The sequence below is a fragment of the Marmota flaviventris genome, chromosome 2 (assembly GCF_047511675.1).
Source record: "Marmota flaviventris isolate mMarFla1 chromosome 2, mMarFla1.hap1, whole genome shotgun sequence".
Lineage (NCBI taxonomy): Eukaryota > Metazoa > Chordata > Mammalia > Rodentia > Sciuridae > Marmota > Marmota flaviventris.
In genome coordinates this window covers 43,799,518-43,815,062 of record NC_092499.1, presented here as the reverse complement: position 1 = coordinate 43,815,062, position 15,545 = coordinate 43,799,518, and the positions used below count along the sequence as shown (strand labels likewise).

Sequence of the window (15,545 nt, the reverse complement as noted above, 5' to 3'; positions counted from 1 at the left end):
CCAGCATTTTAAATTGCCTTCATTGTGAAAAGATTTTCTTTTTTCCATTTCCTTATGGATTCTTGGGAAGCAATTAGATATGCTTGATTTATATTTGTTAATAATCACTGAGGAGCCACATACAAGAAGTGAGTGTGTGTGTGTTTCTTTTTCCTAGATGTATAAAAATAATTCATGTAGATTCTTTTATAAATTATTTAAAGATGGCCTTCATGTGAAAGATGCTATACAAAATTTCCCAAGGTAAACACTGTTTTGTATGAATTCATAACAAGCTTATACCACTGACTTGTGGACAAAACAACTCCCTTCTCCTTCATCTATTTTCCTACAGCCAGTGGACAAAGGCATTGGGTGGATGGGAATCAGCCTTCAGGCTAAAGACACAGTAATACTCTTCCTTTGAATGTCAGAGGGTACCTGCTAAAAGGTGACTGAGCACCAACTGTATGGCTTTTTGTACTGTGATCTGTTGCTCTTGGGTTCCCAGATGCCCGTAGGAATAAAGCCTTAAGGTTTTGTTTTGTTTTTTAAATTGTATACTTTATTTATTTTTATGTGGTGCTGAGAATCAACCCAGCGCCTCACAGGTGCCAGGCAAGTGCTCTACTACTGAGCCCCAGCCCCAGCCCCAAGCTTTAAGTTTTGAGTATAAAAATTCTTCCATGGAAAATGCCATTGGGCAATCTATAAAATGGAGAAAATTGAAGCTTTTATTTAAAATTAGGATAAAGGTAAAAAGTATAGGACCATTCTGCAACTTTTGGCTCAGTAGGGTCAGTGTTATTTCCATTAGGTTGGCTCTTTCAAGAAAATGCAATTTATTTGAAAAAAACTGAAAAACATTTTTTTTCAAAGGCTCTTAGGAGTTTCTAATATTAAAAAAAGTATCAAGAACTTTTGTGGGTAAAATAATAACTATGTTGATATTAGAATATTTTGTAACCTCGTTATGCCAAAAGCCTAGCAGCTACTAGGTTTTTGTTTTTGGTTTGTTTTTTGGATACTGGGTCTCTAACCCTGGGGTTCTTTACCACTGAGTCACATCCGAAGCCCTTCTTATTTTTTATTTTGAGACAGGGTCTCCCTAAGTTGCTGAACCTGGCCTTGAACTCACAATTCTCCTATCTCAGCCTCCCAAATTGCTGGGATGTACCACTGTGCCCAGCATAGTGGGTTCTTTTTAAAATCTAAAATAATAGTATATTTCAAAAATACCTAAGAGTATATATATTTAGTCCAAAGCCTATATTTCAAAGGGTTAACTATGAGTGTAAATGATGTTTGAAATTGTGGAGTGCCTGCATTCTGCAGAAATATTGAAACAGGAATGCTTCTAAATGTGTTTACTTAAAGCATGTGGCTATTAACAGCCCTGTAACAGTTGTTTCCATCTGACACCATAAACCAGTGTGCCATAGAAGGCCAAAGTAGTAATTCAAAGAGGAACTCTGAGATGTTTCAATTGGAAAATCAATTTAGAAGCCAAGGGAAACACATTTGCAACATGTAATGTCTGAGCACTGATTAGCTTAACATTTTATGGCTTAGTAGTGGTTTCTACAGGCAGTCTTTCTATATATGCAATGAAATGGAGAATGAAGAAAATTAATGAATGATTAATTATCATTTATAATGATAAGCTTTCTGATTTTGCCTCAGTTGTTGAGTGTTTTCCTATAGATTTGACATTTAGGACCTGGATTTAATAATTCTCTGAAGTTCTCTGTGAAAATAGACTCAGTTTTAAAAATTCCTTTTCTTGGGCTAGGATGTAGCTTAGTGTGTGCTTAGCATGCACAAAGCTCTGGGTTCAAGCCCCAGAATCCCTATCTCCAATTCCTATTTGTTATTCTAATACTTTTATTTAATCACCAAATTTTGGCAAGATAGATAGATTTGCTATTTCACATGAATTTTTAACTTCTATTCCCCCATCTACATAATAAAATAGTTAAGAGCAAGTTTATTTTGCCTTTAAATCATTGGTGATGTATTTATAAGAATGATAAGCAGATAAAAATTGTCCTCTCCACAGGAATCATATTATTATTCTCCAGTATAAAATAGGTTTTGAATAGTCACCTCCATGACAGCCACCTGACCTTCATTTTTTGGCTTCAGAAAGCCACCTGCTATAGGCACTCCTAACAGTTCCAAGGACTGAATTTATATGAACAAAAGAAAGATTATATGTACTAGCAGGAGTAAATTTAGCTGCCACTTTCATGGTGAACTGAGACAAATATGCTAACCTAAATAACAACCCAAGACTTTTCCTGGTTTTTCTTGTATTTATTCTCTTAAGGAGATATAAAGAGAGCTATGCTTCCTTTCGTTTTCATTGTATTTCATTCCTTGTTTTCCCTAATAGCTGTTGAAGGAATACAGTCCAGAGAAAATGATGGCCCTTGAGACTAAGTAATAACAGATCTGTCAAGGCTGAGTTGACTGCAGAGATAAAAGAGAGCTTCAGAAACTTACCTGTTCATTGGATCGAGAGAGACAACTCTTTATGACTTCTGTTTCCAGAAGTGTTCGCTTATTAATCTCCACATGCTCATAGTACTTAGAAAGTCGGGTCTGGCCTTGTTTATTCACCATAAGGAAAAATTTTATCATTTTTTTCCTGGCCAGTGTTTTTCCAAATACAGTTTAAAAGTTATAGCAAGGGATGGCTGTCATTGGAACCTGGAGAATAGAAAAATAACAGAAAGATAAGATTAAATTTCTCAATCATATTGTCTGTTCTATAGATGAACCAGAAGTAAATAAAATATCATTTGATAATATTGGTCTTCACTCCTACAAACTGAATAAGGTTTTAATTAATAATAACCAAACAAATTTTCATTAGTTATCTTCTGAATCACTTTTCAGCATCCAAATACCGCTACTCATATTCACTCAAGTTATTCATCTGTTTTGCTGGACACCAACTTTGTGTTAAGTATCAGAAGAATAGGGAGATGAAGAGGTGATGTTTTTGATCTTCCAACTTTTACACTAACTAAAGATGCTAAACAGATAAATAAATATCAGTAATGCAAAGTGATGAATTATAACTGGGGCCAGTGCATTTGCTTAGGAGCACAGAAGGAAGGAGCAAGGAATGGTGCAAGAGAGTCAAGAAGGACTTCCCAGAGAGGGGAAATTTGAGCAACTTCTTGAAGGATGATCTAGAAGGAGAGGCTTTAGGTTGAGAAAAAAGCTCTGGAAAGTTCACTGGTTGCAGTTCAGAGGGCAACAAGAAAGGTCTCAGAAAATTAAGCTGCTCATATATGTTAAAAAGGAGGGAAAGATCACTATAGGGCTTGGTCACCCCAATGAATATTTACATCTATCTTAACAATGCTGGTTGGAAGATGACTGTGAAGAGTCAGTCTGAAAAAGACTCAACTGTTAGAACACCAGGTAGAGGATGACTTAATAGGGCTTGATCTACTTTACGGCTTTTTTAAGTATAAAACATTAAATATTTGTTTTGATGAGACATCCATATCTGTTTGAAAGTGAAGTTAATAATCCATAGTAAACTAAGCTCTACTGAAATAAGCAGATTGCATGGAAGAATTGTACTTTTGGCAAATGAATGGTTATGGAACTAATCAGAATCCTAGATAAGTACAGAGCCTGGGACTTAGCTATTTTGTCCAGTGTACAACTAACTAGCCCTTTCTATTACTGATTACTGAGAAAGGGTTAGTTAGTTGTACACTGGACAAAATAGCTAAGTCAAGCCCAACACCAGTGTTTTTCTTTAGGGTTTTTGATTGCTTGAAATAAGAAGAATGTGTCACCTAAAAGCTTAGACTACAATAAGACAAACTGGGGCTAGGGATATAGTTCAGTTGGTAGAGTGCTTGCCTTGCATGCACAAGGTTCTGGGTTCAATCCCCAGCACCATCAAAAAAAAAAAAAAAAAGACAGACCTGGCTCTGAGATCATAGCTTTGCCACATACCTGCCATGCCATGTGACTCCAAGTTGCTAGGCCTTTCTGAACCCAGTTAGATGACTATGTGTGAGGTGTAAGAATGAGAGGAGATCACATGCATTCACCAAAAGATCTAAATGGCCTGGTATTTCCGTGGTGCAACTAGAAACAACATTATGGGATAATACTCATCCTAAATTTTCTATTGTTATTTTTTACCCTCCCAGCTCCTCTCCTTTTTTCAGAGGAAGTACTGGGTATTAAACCCAGGACCTTGTACATCCTAGGCAAACACCCTATACCACTGAGCTATACCTCCACTCCAACATCTTTTATTTCCTAAACCCTATCAGACAGGTGGTTACTCACAATTCCAAACACTATGCTATAAAGAGCCAGGCCCCACATGGCAAAGCCTGGGGTTGCAAGCATTCATTCACTGTGCAGAACAGGATGTTATCTAGACCAGCTCGGCCAGGGATATGACAGCTGGGCTGTGGGGGAGGCTTGTGGTCATTCACTCCCTTTTCCAGGAAGATAAGCTCATTACACTGTGGGCAGGATTGCGACAGTCTTCATGGTGTTTGATCATTTGGTATTAAGTGTCACTTTTATTCTACTTACAAATTATTGCTAGTACATTATAGTAGGTGACTAGGAAGCTAAAATTATGATTCATTCCTTCTTTCTTTTTTTCTTTTCTTAGACTTTTTTTTTTTTTTTGGTGTGTGGTGCTGAGGATTGAACTCTGGGGCCTCCTTTTACATGCGAGGCAAGCACTCTACCAACTGAGCTATATACCCAATCCCTTTTCTTTCTTTTATTCCTATTTAGCAAAGTTGTTTTAAAACCAACTTTATGATAGTTAAAAATTATAATCATATATTTAGATTTCAACTGCCAGATTAAAAAAAACAAAACAAAAACTCTGTAAGATACTCATCGCCAAACCTTGGCTTTCAATGCCCTGGTCGCATTAAATGGTAAAATGAGTTGTAAAATGATCCCAATGAGATGTTACACCAAGGGATCAAATTGGTTTCCACCTTACAAGACCAGCATTCCTTCTCACTGACCTTAAGAGCAAGGACAACAAACAAGGACATGTTAGTTCATACTCATTAGGATGCAAACTTTCAATAGAACATCTAAAGGCACCTAAAGACTTCAATACATCTTTGTTTCTCTGCAAGCTCATAAACAATTACACAATTTACAATTATAGGATAACCTGGTGGTAATAAAGTGGAGAAGCACAATTGTATTTCTACTCTAAAATATATAATGCCAAAAGAATGTGGAGACTTAAGAAAGAAATACATGTTTGAGAACTGGAGATGAATGCTATAAACACCTATTCTGATTAGTAATCATCAGGAAGGAGGGATATCAAATAATTATGAAACTGAAGTTAAGACAATAAGAAGGAATATGCTCAAATATGGGGAGTGGTCAGGGAGCAGGTATGAACTTCCTGTTTAGAAATTCGTTGCATTCAGTAATATACAAGGCCAGGGAAGACATTCTAATCACCAGAAAGTTAGGAGATTGTAGACTCAAAAGCTTTTGTGAATGTATATGAAAAACAAGGAAGAATAAATAAAGAAAAAAGGCATTAGGGAAAGTACAATATAAAGGATGCTAGGATGCCCTAGCAGAGAATCTAGATGAAAGAAAGGTAAATCAAACAAGAACTTTTCTTGGTTTGGCATGAACATGCTTTGAAAGCCAAGATGAGTGAGACTGGTAGATTCATAGCAGAACATGTCCATTTCCCAGGATCCTACATGGCATAAACTTAATACTCAGAGAAAACACAGAAGTACATATTAAACTGGGCAGTTTTCATATTTGTGATGGTGTCTTTCTGGGAGTTAGAACCGGAAGTCTTTACAGACTGTCGTCTAAATATGGCAAATAGGTTTTGACCTGGGTGCTGACTAACTACAATGAACTGCCCTGAGAGGATTCTGGAGCTGCACGGAAGTTCAAAACAAAGGATGCTATGAATGATTACTGTCGATTGTGAGTTAGGAAATAGGGAGTGACAACATATGCACCTTATATTTGTCATTCCTGATGTGTACTCCCTTCATTTTGCAGATGTAGAATGAAATCCTGAATTCTGATCTCCTGACTCATAATGCTGTCTTTAATTTATCACATTGCCTTTTTGCCTCACTCAGTGTATTACTGGCATGAAACCATCATTTACATTTAATAATGTTGGTATTCTCTTTTCTAATGCTTCTGCACAATAAATCTGGAAAATATCAAATAAATCACCGCATGAAAGAATAGAACATGTTGGGTGCAGTGGTGCACACCTGTAATCCCAGCTCAGGAGGCTGAAGATAGTGAGTTCAAAGCCAGCCTCAGCAAAAGTGAGGTGCAGAGCAACTCAGTGAGACCCCGTCTCTAAATAAAATACAAAATAGGGCTGGGGATGTGACCCTGAGTTTAATCCCTGGTACCTTCCTTCCAAAAAAGAGTAGAACATGTAGCTTCTAGAAATAAAAGTGATAAAAAAAAAAAAAATATATATATATATATATATATATATATATATATATATATATAGTTGTAGATAGACAGTACCTTTTATTTATTTTTTGTTTAAACATTTTTATTTTAGTTGTAGATGGACATAATATCTTAAATTTATTTATTTATTATTTATGTGGAGCTAAGGATTGAACCCAGTGCCTCACACATGCTAGGAAAGCACTCTACAACTAAGCCCCAGCCCTAGTTCCCCTTTATTTTATTTTTATGTGGTGCTGAGAATTGAATCCAGTGCCTCCCATATGCTAGGCAAGTACACTACCACTGGGCTACAACCTTGGCCCCAAGATACTTAATTATTTTGAGCTCAGTCTCCTGTACAATGTGAATAATAATAGTACTTACCCACTAGGTTGCTGTGAGGATTAAATGAGTTAGGATATGTAACATTCTCAGAATAGAGCTCAACAGGTGTCAGGCAGCAAGTGCTAAAGGGCCAACATCATAAATAACATATCACTTTCCTTGGTGAATCCTTTCCTGCCTATTCCAGTCTCCTTTCCATCTACAAAGAGCTAATTATCCTGTCTATAATGTATGTGATTATTATTTGATTACCTGTTGAAGTCCTCTATAAGAACTGTGATTCAGACTTTTTTGAGGGGTACTGTGGATTTAACCTAGGGGCACTTAACCACTGAGCCATATCCCCAGCCCTTTTTATTTAGAGACAGGATCTTGCTGAGTTGCTTAGGGTCTTGCTAAATTTCTAAGGTTGGCTTTGAACTTGTGATCCTCCTGCCTCAGCCTCTGGAGCTGCTGGGATTACAGGAGTATGCCACCATGCCTATGTGAAACTTTTTTATTATGACTGTGACAGAGATATTTTACATTGTGATCCACTGTACAGATATGTATAAATCTGAAATAAAAGTTCACAAACACTACTTACCCATACTACTTATATTGCACTCTGATTTTTCAAAATGACATTTCATTTTGTAAAAATACATAGTTGTGAGGGATTTCTGTTACACAGATGTATGGATTGCCAGAATTCAGCAAATATAAAGACTAATGTAATTCATTATAAGTAAATTTTATACCAGAAGAAAACCAGCTACAACATTTTTTTTTTTTTTCATTTCCAGTATACTGGGGATTAAACCCAGGGGTGCTCTACCACTAAACAACATTCCCAGTCCATTTTTAAATTTTTTATTTATTTTGAGTCAGCGTCTCATTAAGTTGCTTAGGCTGGCCTCAAACTTGTGATCCTCCTTCTTCAGTTTCCTCAGTAGCTGAGATTACAAACCTGAGTTACCATGCCTAGCTATATGAATAGTTCTTGAAAAACATTTAGCATGCTGACTTTTCATTTCTTCCCTTTATGTATATTAAATTATAAAAGAGTTGACAAGGTTATAGGGAATCATATCAACATTTATATGTCTAGATTTTTAGTGGTGTTTTAAATTGTTATAATTTTCTGCAGTATGATCTGGTCAATTGCAACATTAAAGGAACCTTGAAAATGATTCTTTTAACTCTAGCATTCCAGTCTTAAGAATTTATCCTAAGGTGTAATTAAAAATCTACATGCACAAAAATGTTCATAACACTGTAACAGTGAAACACGGGACAATCCCAGATATTGCAAGCTCAGATAACAATCCAGAATTGTTATGTATCAAAATTAACACCAGCGTGATGTCTTTTATTAAAATTAAGAACAAGAAGGGGCTGGGGTTGTAGCTCAGTGGTATAGCACTTGCCTAGCATGTGTGAAGCAGTGGGTTTGATTCTCAGCATCATATATAAATAAATAAAATAAAGGTCCATTGATAACTTAAAAAAAAAATAAAAACTGGAAAATGAAAATAAACAGACTATGCAGAAGAATGGGAAAATGTATATAAAATAATGTTAAGTCACAAAATCAGAATACCAATTCTACATTCATATAGATTACAACTATGTAAAGGAAACATCTAAATAGGTAAAGATTAAAAATAGACCTGACCGATTCATCTTGAAAATATTTGCTAATTGAAAGAAGCCAGTCATAAAGGATGACATATTGTATAACTCCATTACACGAAATATCTAAAGGAGGCAAATCTAAAGAGACAGCCAAGAAGATTCGGGGGGCATAGGGTTCAGAAAGTTATGTCTAAGACGTAAGGGATGGTAAGAATAGTTCCATAAACAGTGAGTATAGGAAAAAGCCATTGAATTGTATACATTGAATGAACTTTACAGTTTGTGAATTATATCTCAAAAGAGCTGTAGGCCAATGGAACAATCTGGAAGAGCTCCCAACAGTCAAAGATAAGAATAATTTGAACAACACAATGTTGGATTATAACCCAAAGTATAAAATAAATATACATAATCGTATATGGACATAAATACATGATAGAATAAATAAACAAGGACAGAAGACTCCCAAATACTGTAGAATAAAACAGACTCCCAAGTACTGTAGAATAAAAAAGACTCCCAAATACTGTCCTAATGTGACTCAACTCCCCAGTTCAGAAAGAGAAATAACAGTAGACAACATTCATACAATGCTTGCTTAGGTGCCAGGTGCTGCTTGAACACTTTGCCCACATTTATATAATCCTCCTAAGAGCCCTGCAAGTTAGAGATGGTTTTTATCTCCAAAAACTTTATGGATGTGAAAATATACTTGCCAAAGGTCACTATGTAAAATGGTAGAGGAAGGATCCAATTTCAATTAGTCTGTGCTCCCACACTCAATGCTCATTACTTCTGGATTTTCCTCAGGACTAGTAATTCAGTGATATCTGTACAAGGACCATGAAGGCACAATTTCATTCCCAATTCACTAGTATAAATCTAACTCTGGCCAGTTATACTCTATGTAAAAGCTTTTATTGCATGTTTTGGTGTTTCAGTCTTGACCCTGGAGCTTAACACAAAAGGCACAATTCTAATAGATTATTTACTTTTTGTTGATATCAACATGGATCCTACAATGCTTAAGAAATGGCTCAATTAAATAATTATGAAAATTTAGTAAAGGTCAAACTGCTACATTCTCTACATTTGTTATTATATCTAATGCTTCCAAAATCCCTAAGTCTGACTTGCTCTTCATAGAGTTGAGCTAATCTTCCTACTTCCAAAAAGTAAAACATACTAGGCAAATGCTCACCAAGGCAAGTTTTCAGACTCATATCTGAACTTAGTACTATTCTGGTTCAGATCAGATTTCAGGGTAGAGCACAGCCTTTGATGGCCTCCTTGACTGCCCTTTGCCCAGAAGCACTTTTTTTTAGGGGGAGGGAGGTACCAGAGATTGAACTCAGGAGCACTCAACCACTGAGCCACATTCCCAGCCCAATTTTTTTATTTCATTAGAGAGAGGTCTCACTGAGTTACTTAGCACCTCGCGGTTGTTGAGGCTGGGTTTGAACTTGTGATCCTCCTGTCTCAGCCTCCTGAGCTGCTGGGATTACAGGCATGCACCACTGCACCCAGCCAGAAGCAAAAGAAAATATGTACAGTCAATAAAACCAAGAGAAGAAACATCCTGGGTAAAGCACTCTAGAGTACCAATGGGTAGGAAAAACTAAGGTAGCACTAAGAAATAGGACAATAAGAGGAGAGGGAGAGGAAGAAGAAGAGGAGGAAAGAGTGCTTAAGAAGAGCAGGGACTGGCAGAAGTGGAGGTTAGAAAATGAGGATTTGTGAGGGTCAAAAATGCCAAGAAACCCAGAAACAACAATCACTACCCAAGGGAAAGAGTTCTGCTGGGAGTGAATGTGACTATAAGAATAATAGGGGGACTTGGGAAGAGGCCCAGAGTCCCTTTTGCAATGAGTTCAAGGGAAGGTACCATTAAGGAACCTAAAGCTCTCAGAAACCCCTGGTGGATACTTGATGGCAGAAAGGCAGATCCTCCACTGAAGAGAGCTAGTTAAAATAAGGGAAACAACAAAAAGCAATAGGAGTTATTTTAAAATGTCCCTAACAAATTTTTCAATCTTTTTTTGTAGAATATTGTCATGTATCTTAGGTTGGCCCATTGATAGAAAGAAAATTAAAAGTTACCATCATTTAAAAACATGTTATTGTAAAAAATGTTTGTTGTTGTTGTTGTTAAATTTTACCAAAACATTCTCCAGAGGCTGAGAGTATGGCTCAGTGACAGAGCATGTACCTAACATGCATAAGACCCTGGGTTCCAACCCTAGCACCAGAATAAAACAAAACAAAACAAAAACAACAACAACAAAACATTCTCCAAAGAGAACACTGTCTTTTTAAAAATTTTTTAATACTTATTTATTAGTTTTCGGCGGACACAACATCTTTGTTTGTATGTGGTGCTGAGGATCGAACCCGGGCCGCACGCACGCCAGGCGAGCGCGCTACCGCTTGAGCCACATCCCCAGCCCCGAGAACACTGTCTTTAACATAGAATTCCCAGGCCATATATCCATGTCTGGTATCATTCTTTTGAACATTCTCCCCTGCTGCTACAATGGAAGACAAACCATATTTCCAAGCTTGTTGAAAAGTTTTGTCAGTTTCCCACTCAGTCACATTTTCCAGTCATTTTGTTAACATGTTTATAGACCTGGTTATTCATTCTTAGTCAATGTCCAGGAGAGACTTGGATCAAGACAATCTTTTTTTTTTTTTTTCCTTTTCAATTTTGACATCTCTATGAATTAGGTATTATACAATATTATCACAGCCTACTTTTTTTCTGCCTCATATTACCCAGGAGACAATTCCGGAATGAACTTGGACTAGAATTTGATATAGCATCCTGAGTTTCTTAAAGATTTTGATGTCTAGACTTTTCTATAGTCTTTGAAGGTTCTTTCCTTTTTCTTTTGCATACAAGATATTATTTGAATGAATCGAGTGTCCTACAAGTATTGCTGTAATTTTCTTAGCCACAGGCAATTACTACAATGAGAAGGAGCTATCTGATCTCATTTGGTATGTTAAACCTTGGTGCTGCTGTCGCAGATTCCTTCTTTTGTGTTTGGTATGTCACTTAGTTTGTACCTTTGGTTTTGAACACATCAGTCTACTCCTCTGGGCTGTAATATTTGTTTGCTCTCTGTTTATAAATGTAAGCACAGTGTCATCACTGAATTACTCTGAAATGACTTAAACTACGTAAAAATGATTTCAAACATGCAAATAACTTGGGAACCAGAGACAGTAATATTGAACCAATCAATAAGATAGTGGGAACCAATTTAGTGAAGGGAGACTTTATTTCTTGTTTCCCAATACACATTCACACTCACTAAGTGGGAACCACTTTCTGCCCTACTAAGGACTTGGCTAAAGTGACCAAGGATTCTTTATCTCAGTTTTCTCTTTCCACCGTGGAGCTAAAAATATTTGTCAAAACCTTTGCAGATGATGCAAACCCTATGTCTAAATTAGTGTTTATGAACCAGTTTGAATTTTTTTGTAGGAGGCCAGGTATGTGCTCAGGAAGATATAAAACTATATATTTAGGTGAGTAATTACAAGAAGCTATTCAATTCTCAGAGGCAGAGTCAAAACTCTGTGTATATAAGATAGTGGAATATTTCGTAAGAAGACATCTTAGTGTTTTCTATTCCTGACTTATTTAAAAGTCTGGAGTTCCTGGGCTGGGATTGTGGCTCAGTGGTGACACGCTTACCTAGCATGCATGAGGTACTAGGTTCGATTCTCAGCATCACATATAAATAAGTAAAATAAAGGTCCATCAACAACTAAAAAATATTTTTTAAAAAAACCACTGTTAAAAAAAAAAAGTCTGGAGTTCCTTATCATTCTTTGTTGACATAATATATGTAAATAAAATAAGATAAGTCCCTCTGGTCAAAATTAAAAAAAAAAAAAGTAAAAACACACAGGTACTAAAGATTAGCAATGGGAAAAGGGGAAAAAAACACTCTAAAATTCTAAACTTATCAAAGATATAAAGATACTTTCTGAAAGAATCTATGGGCAGGGAAAGAGAGATGAACAGGACTAAAAGAACAAATAGGAAATTTCAAAGGTGAGACAGAAGAGAGGAAATGACTCAGCTACAGATTAGGTCGGGAATTCCAGTTGGGTGAGGTAAATGATAATGTGGCCTGGGAAAGTTCTTTACCTACAGAGGACAAAATTCTAGAAACTCACTGCAGTGTTCTAATGATTGAAGTGGTGGAGCACAGCAATTGGGGAGGATGAGACAGGAGGATCACAACTGAAAGAAGCAAGAATTTATTGAATACTCATATGTGCAGTTCTAGCTTTCATAGTTGTTTGGTACATTACTGACCAGTACACACATGATTTAAATAGTGTAATAAGTAAGCTAGTCCCTGATTTATATCAACATACAAAAGAGATATTGGAATTTTGATCTTTTCTCAGGCTAGTTATATTTGGTGACACTCTACTGTATACTGGTTTGCTAAACTATGATGTTCAGTAGATTAGGTGTATCATCTCAACTTATGAGGGGTTTATGGGGAAGTAACCCTTTGTAAGGGGAGGAGCATCTTTATGTATATGAATACTATTAATAAAGAACAAAATATGGTCTGTGAGCAATCTGGAAGACTTCTTGGAGAAAGTAATGCTGGAGTTGAGTTTTGAAGGAGGAATGGAAGAAATGGCATGTGTTAAATCACTGTGGAGTGAAACAGCATTATGCATTTGAGGAACCAAAGCCAGTAGTTTGGCTGCAGAGAATTGGTTGGCATGATGAGTAATGAAAGATTAGGTGGCTGGGACAATTTACAATTTTGAAGGATCTTTATATGCCAGCTTAAATTTGGGCTTTAAATTTGGAGATTACTAAAATATTTTTTTTTTTTAAAGAGAGAGAGAGGAGAGAGAGAGAGAGAGATAGAGAGAGAGAGAGAGAGAAATTTTAATATGTATTTTTTAGTTTTCGGCAGACACAACATCTTTTTTGTTTGTTTATGTATGTGGTGTTGAGGATCGAACCCGGGCTGCACGCGTGCCAGGCAAGCGCGCTACCGCTTGAGCCACATCCCCAGCCCTACTAAAATATTTTAAGCATTAGATGACAAATCATATCTGCCTTTGAGGAAGACCACTTAAGTGGCAGTGATTGTGAGAGGTGGAGGAAGAGTTGAGGTAGGAAGATTTAAAACAAGTCATGAATGGAGAAAGGACTGGATGTGGTAGTTAAATAAAATGTATGAGAATGTCTGCTAGGCTTTAGATATAGTACTACTTAATAAAATATATAACATAAGAGAAACAATTTCCTTTCTTTTTCCTTTCCTAAGATCCCAGTCTTTTCTTGAACAGAAGGTACCCGTGGGAAATGTAAGTGTGCACCTTCCTCTTCTTTTGATGCTATCATCATGTATATCAACCATACCCTCTTGCAAAATGTTTCTTAGTACGTAAGTATTTGGGTATGGAGGCAGCATGTTGTGTATTTCTGAGCTTTTTATGTACTATAGTCCCTTGCCCTCAGCGAGTAAGACTGAATAAGCAGGTGATATGTGGTCACTAATAAATGAAGAATCAGTACTTTAATAATGTGGAGAAATAGTTCTTAATAGTACTGTGACCTAAGACCTCATTTCATATATAAATAATAGCAATTTGCTCTTCATTAAACTTTAGTAACAGTAAAGCAGGCACGATAAAATAAGATGTACTAATTTATCTCTTTCAAATTACATCCTGAGTGGTTATGTATATATTACGTAGTGAATCGCTTCTGCTCCTCTTACCAAATTTCCAAAACACAGCCCATCCCAGATTAGGAAAGAAGAGTAGAGGCAAAGTGGTCGAAGGGCAGACGGGTGCACAGAAATGGGACCAAAGCCCAAACGAAGACGAGGAATCAATCACCACGGCTGGAAGGATCTGGGCTGTTTGCCCAAAAAGAACATCTAAGTCTCGGGAACTGACTGGTGCTAAGAAACCTAAGATAGAGCGAGTGACAGGCACAGAAAGAGGCCTGACCCTTTGGGACTGCCTGAAACACGCTAGGAATGCAAGAGAAACGTCCGGAACCCAGGATTGGCTGCTGCCAAAGACAAGCTGGGCTTAACCCCAGCTCCAAAGGCAAGCAAAAGGCCGACTCCGTCGGTTGGGAAACGACGCCCTACGGCTGCCCACACGAAGGACACAACCCCGGAGCCAGAGGCCATCCCGCTGCCAAAAAGTCGAAGGGAGCCCCAGAATCCATAGCCTAGACGAACACCCGGAGCCGTCTGTGGGCGGGCTTAGGGGCGGGGCCCATACTCCTCCGCCCTCTAACTGCGATCAACTGCGTCCTCAGTGCGCCTGCGTAGGGTGAGGCCGGACTCTATTTGGCTATTAAGCGTGCGGCGGCAGCGGCGTTCTCTACCCGGCATGCTGTGCGGGAGCAGCGGCCCTACGTCTATCCCTTTCCCAACCCTGCCCCTTCTCCCCCCCCCCCTCCCGCCGCGGCCCCCCTTTCCCTAAAGTGAGTGAGTGAGACGGGCAGATGGAGGAGGGATTGTAATGGCGGCGGCCGGCAGCTCCCTGCTCTGACCCACGGCAGGCACATAGCAACGACCCTCCCCTCCCCGCCCCTCTCCCGGCCGGCCTCCGCCCCGCCGTCGGCGCGGGGCCACCTTCCACGGCCCTTCCCCCAGCTGTCGGCGTCTAGCCCTGAGCCCCGGCCGGGGCCCCACACACAATGGACGAGCTTGCCGGAGGCGGTGGTGGCGGCCCGGGAATGACGGCCCCTCCCCGGCAGCAGCAGGGACCTGGGGGGAACCTGAGTCTTTCGCCGGGGGGCAACGGAGCGGCGGGCGGCGGGGGTCCTCCGGCCTCCGAGGGAGCCGGTCCCCCGGCAGGCCCCGAGCTGTCCCGGCCACAGCAGTACACTATTCCGGGGATACTGCACTACATCCAGCACGAGTGGGCTCGGTTCGAGATGGAGCGGGCGCACTGGGAGGTGGAGCGGGCCGAACTGCAGGTACCTTGCTGGGGTCAGTGTGCGGGACGGCTACCATAGAGAGGTTCCCGGCCTGGGGCTGGGGGGGCGGATGTGGGGCAGGGATTCCCTTCAGCCCGAGCCCTCTCCTTGGGAGGCCGAGAGGAACATA

General features: G+C 38.9%; 2 protein-coding genes and 1 non-coding gene across 8 annotated transcripts in view; 1 reads left to right on the top strand and 2 right to left on the bottom strand.

Annotated features, from left to right (window-relative positions):
* The window catches only part of Ap4s1 (adaptor related protein complex 4 subunit sigma 1), a 73,135-nt gene that overhangs the window by 57,242 nt on the left and 348 nt on the right, over positions 1-15,545 (bottom strand). For both annotated transcript variants that reach the window (XM_071607824.1, XM_027929819.2), the window contains exon 2: positions 2,485-2,691. In XM_071607824.1, the coding sequence (XP_071463925.1) occupies positions 2,485-2,622 (138 nt within the window). In that variant the 5' untranslated portion in view covers positions 2,623-2,691. The remainder of the gene's footprint in view (positions 1-2,484; positions 2,692-15,545) is intronic.
* Positions 4,182-4,255, bottom strand: Trnap-agg (transfer RNA proline (anticodon AGG)). Its single transcript has one exon. It is a non-coding gene; the product is annotated as a tRNA-Pro (tRNA).
* Positions 14,910-15,545, top strand: part of Strn3 (striatin 3) — a 91,693-nt gene continuing 91,057 nt past the window's right edge. For 4 of the 5 annotated variants that reach the window (XM_027929821.2, XM_071607821.1, XM_071607822.1 and 1 more), the window contains exon 1: positions 14,911-15,415. In XM_027929821.2, coding sequence (XP_027785622.1) covers positions 15,134-15,415 — 282 coding nt within the window. In that variant the 5' untranslated portion in view covers positions 14,911-15,133. Of the gene's footprint in view, positions 15,416-15,545 lie in introns of all 5 variants that reach the window. The other variant, XM_071607823.1, reaches the window with a different exon arrangement.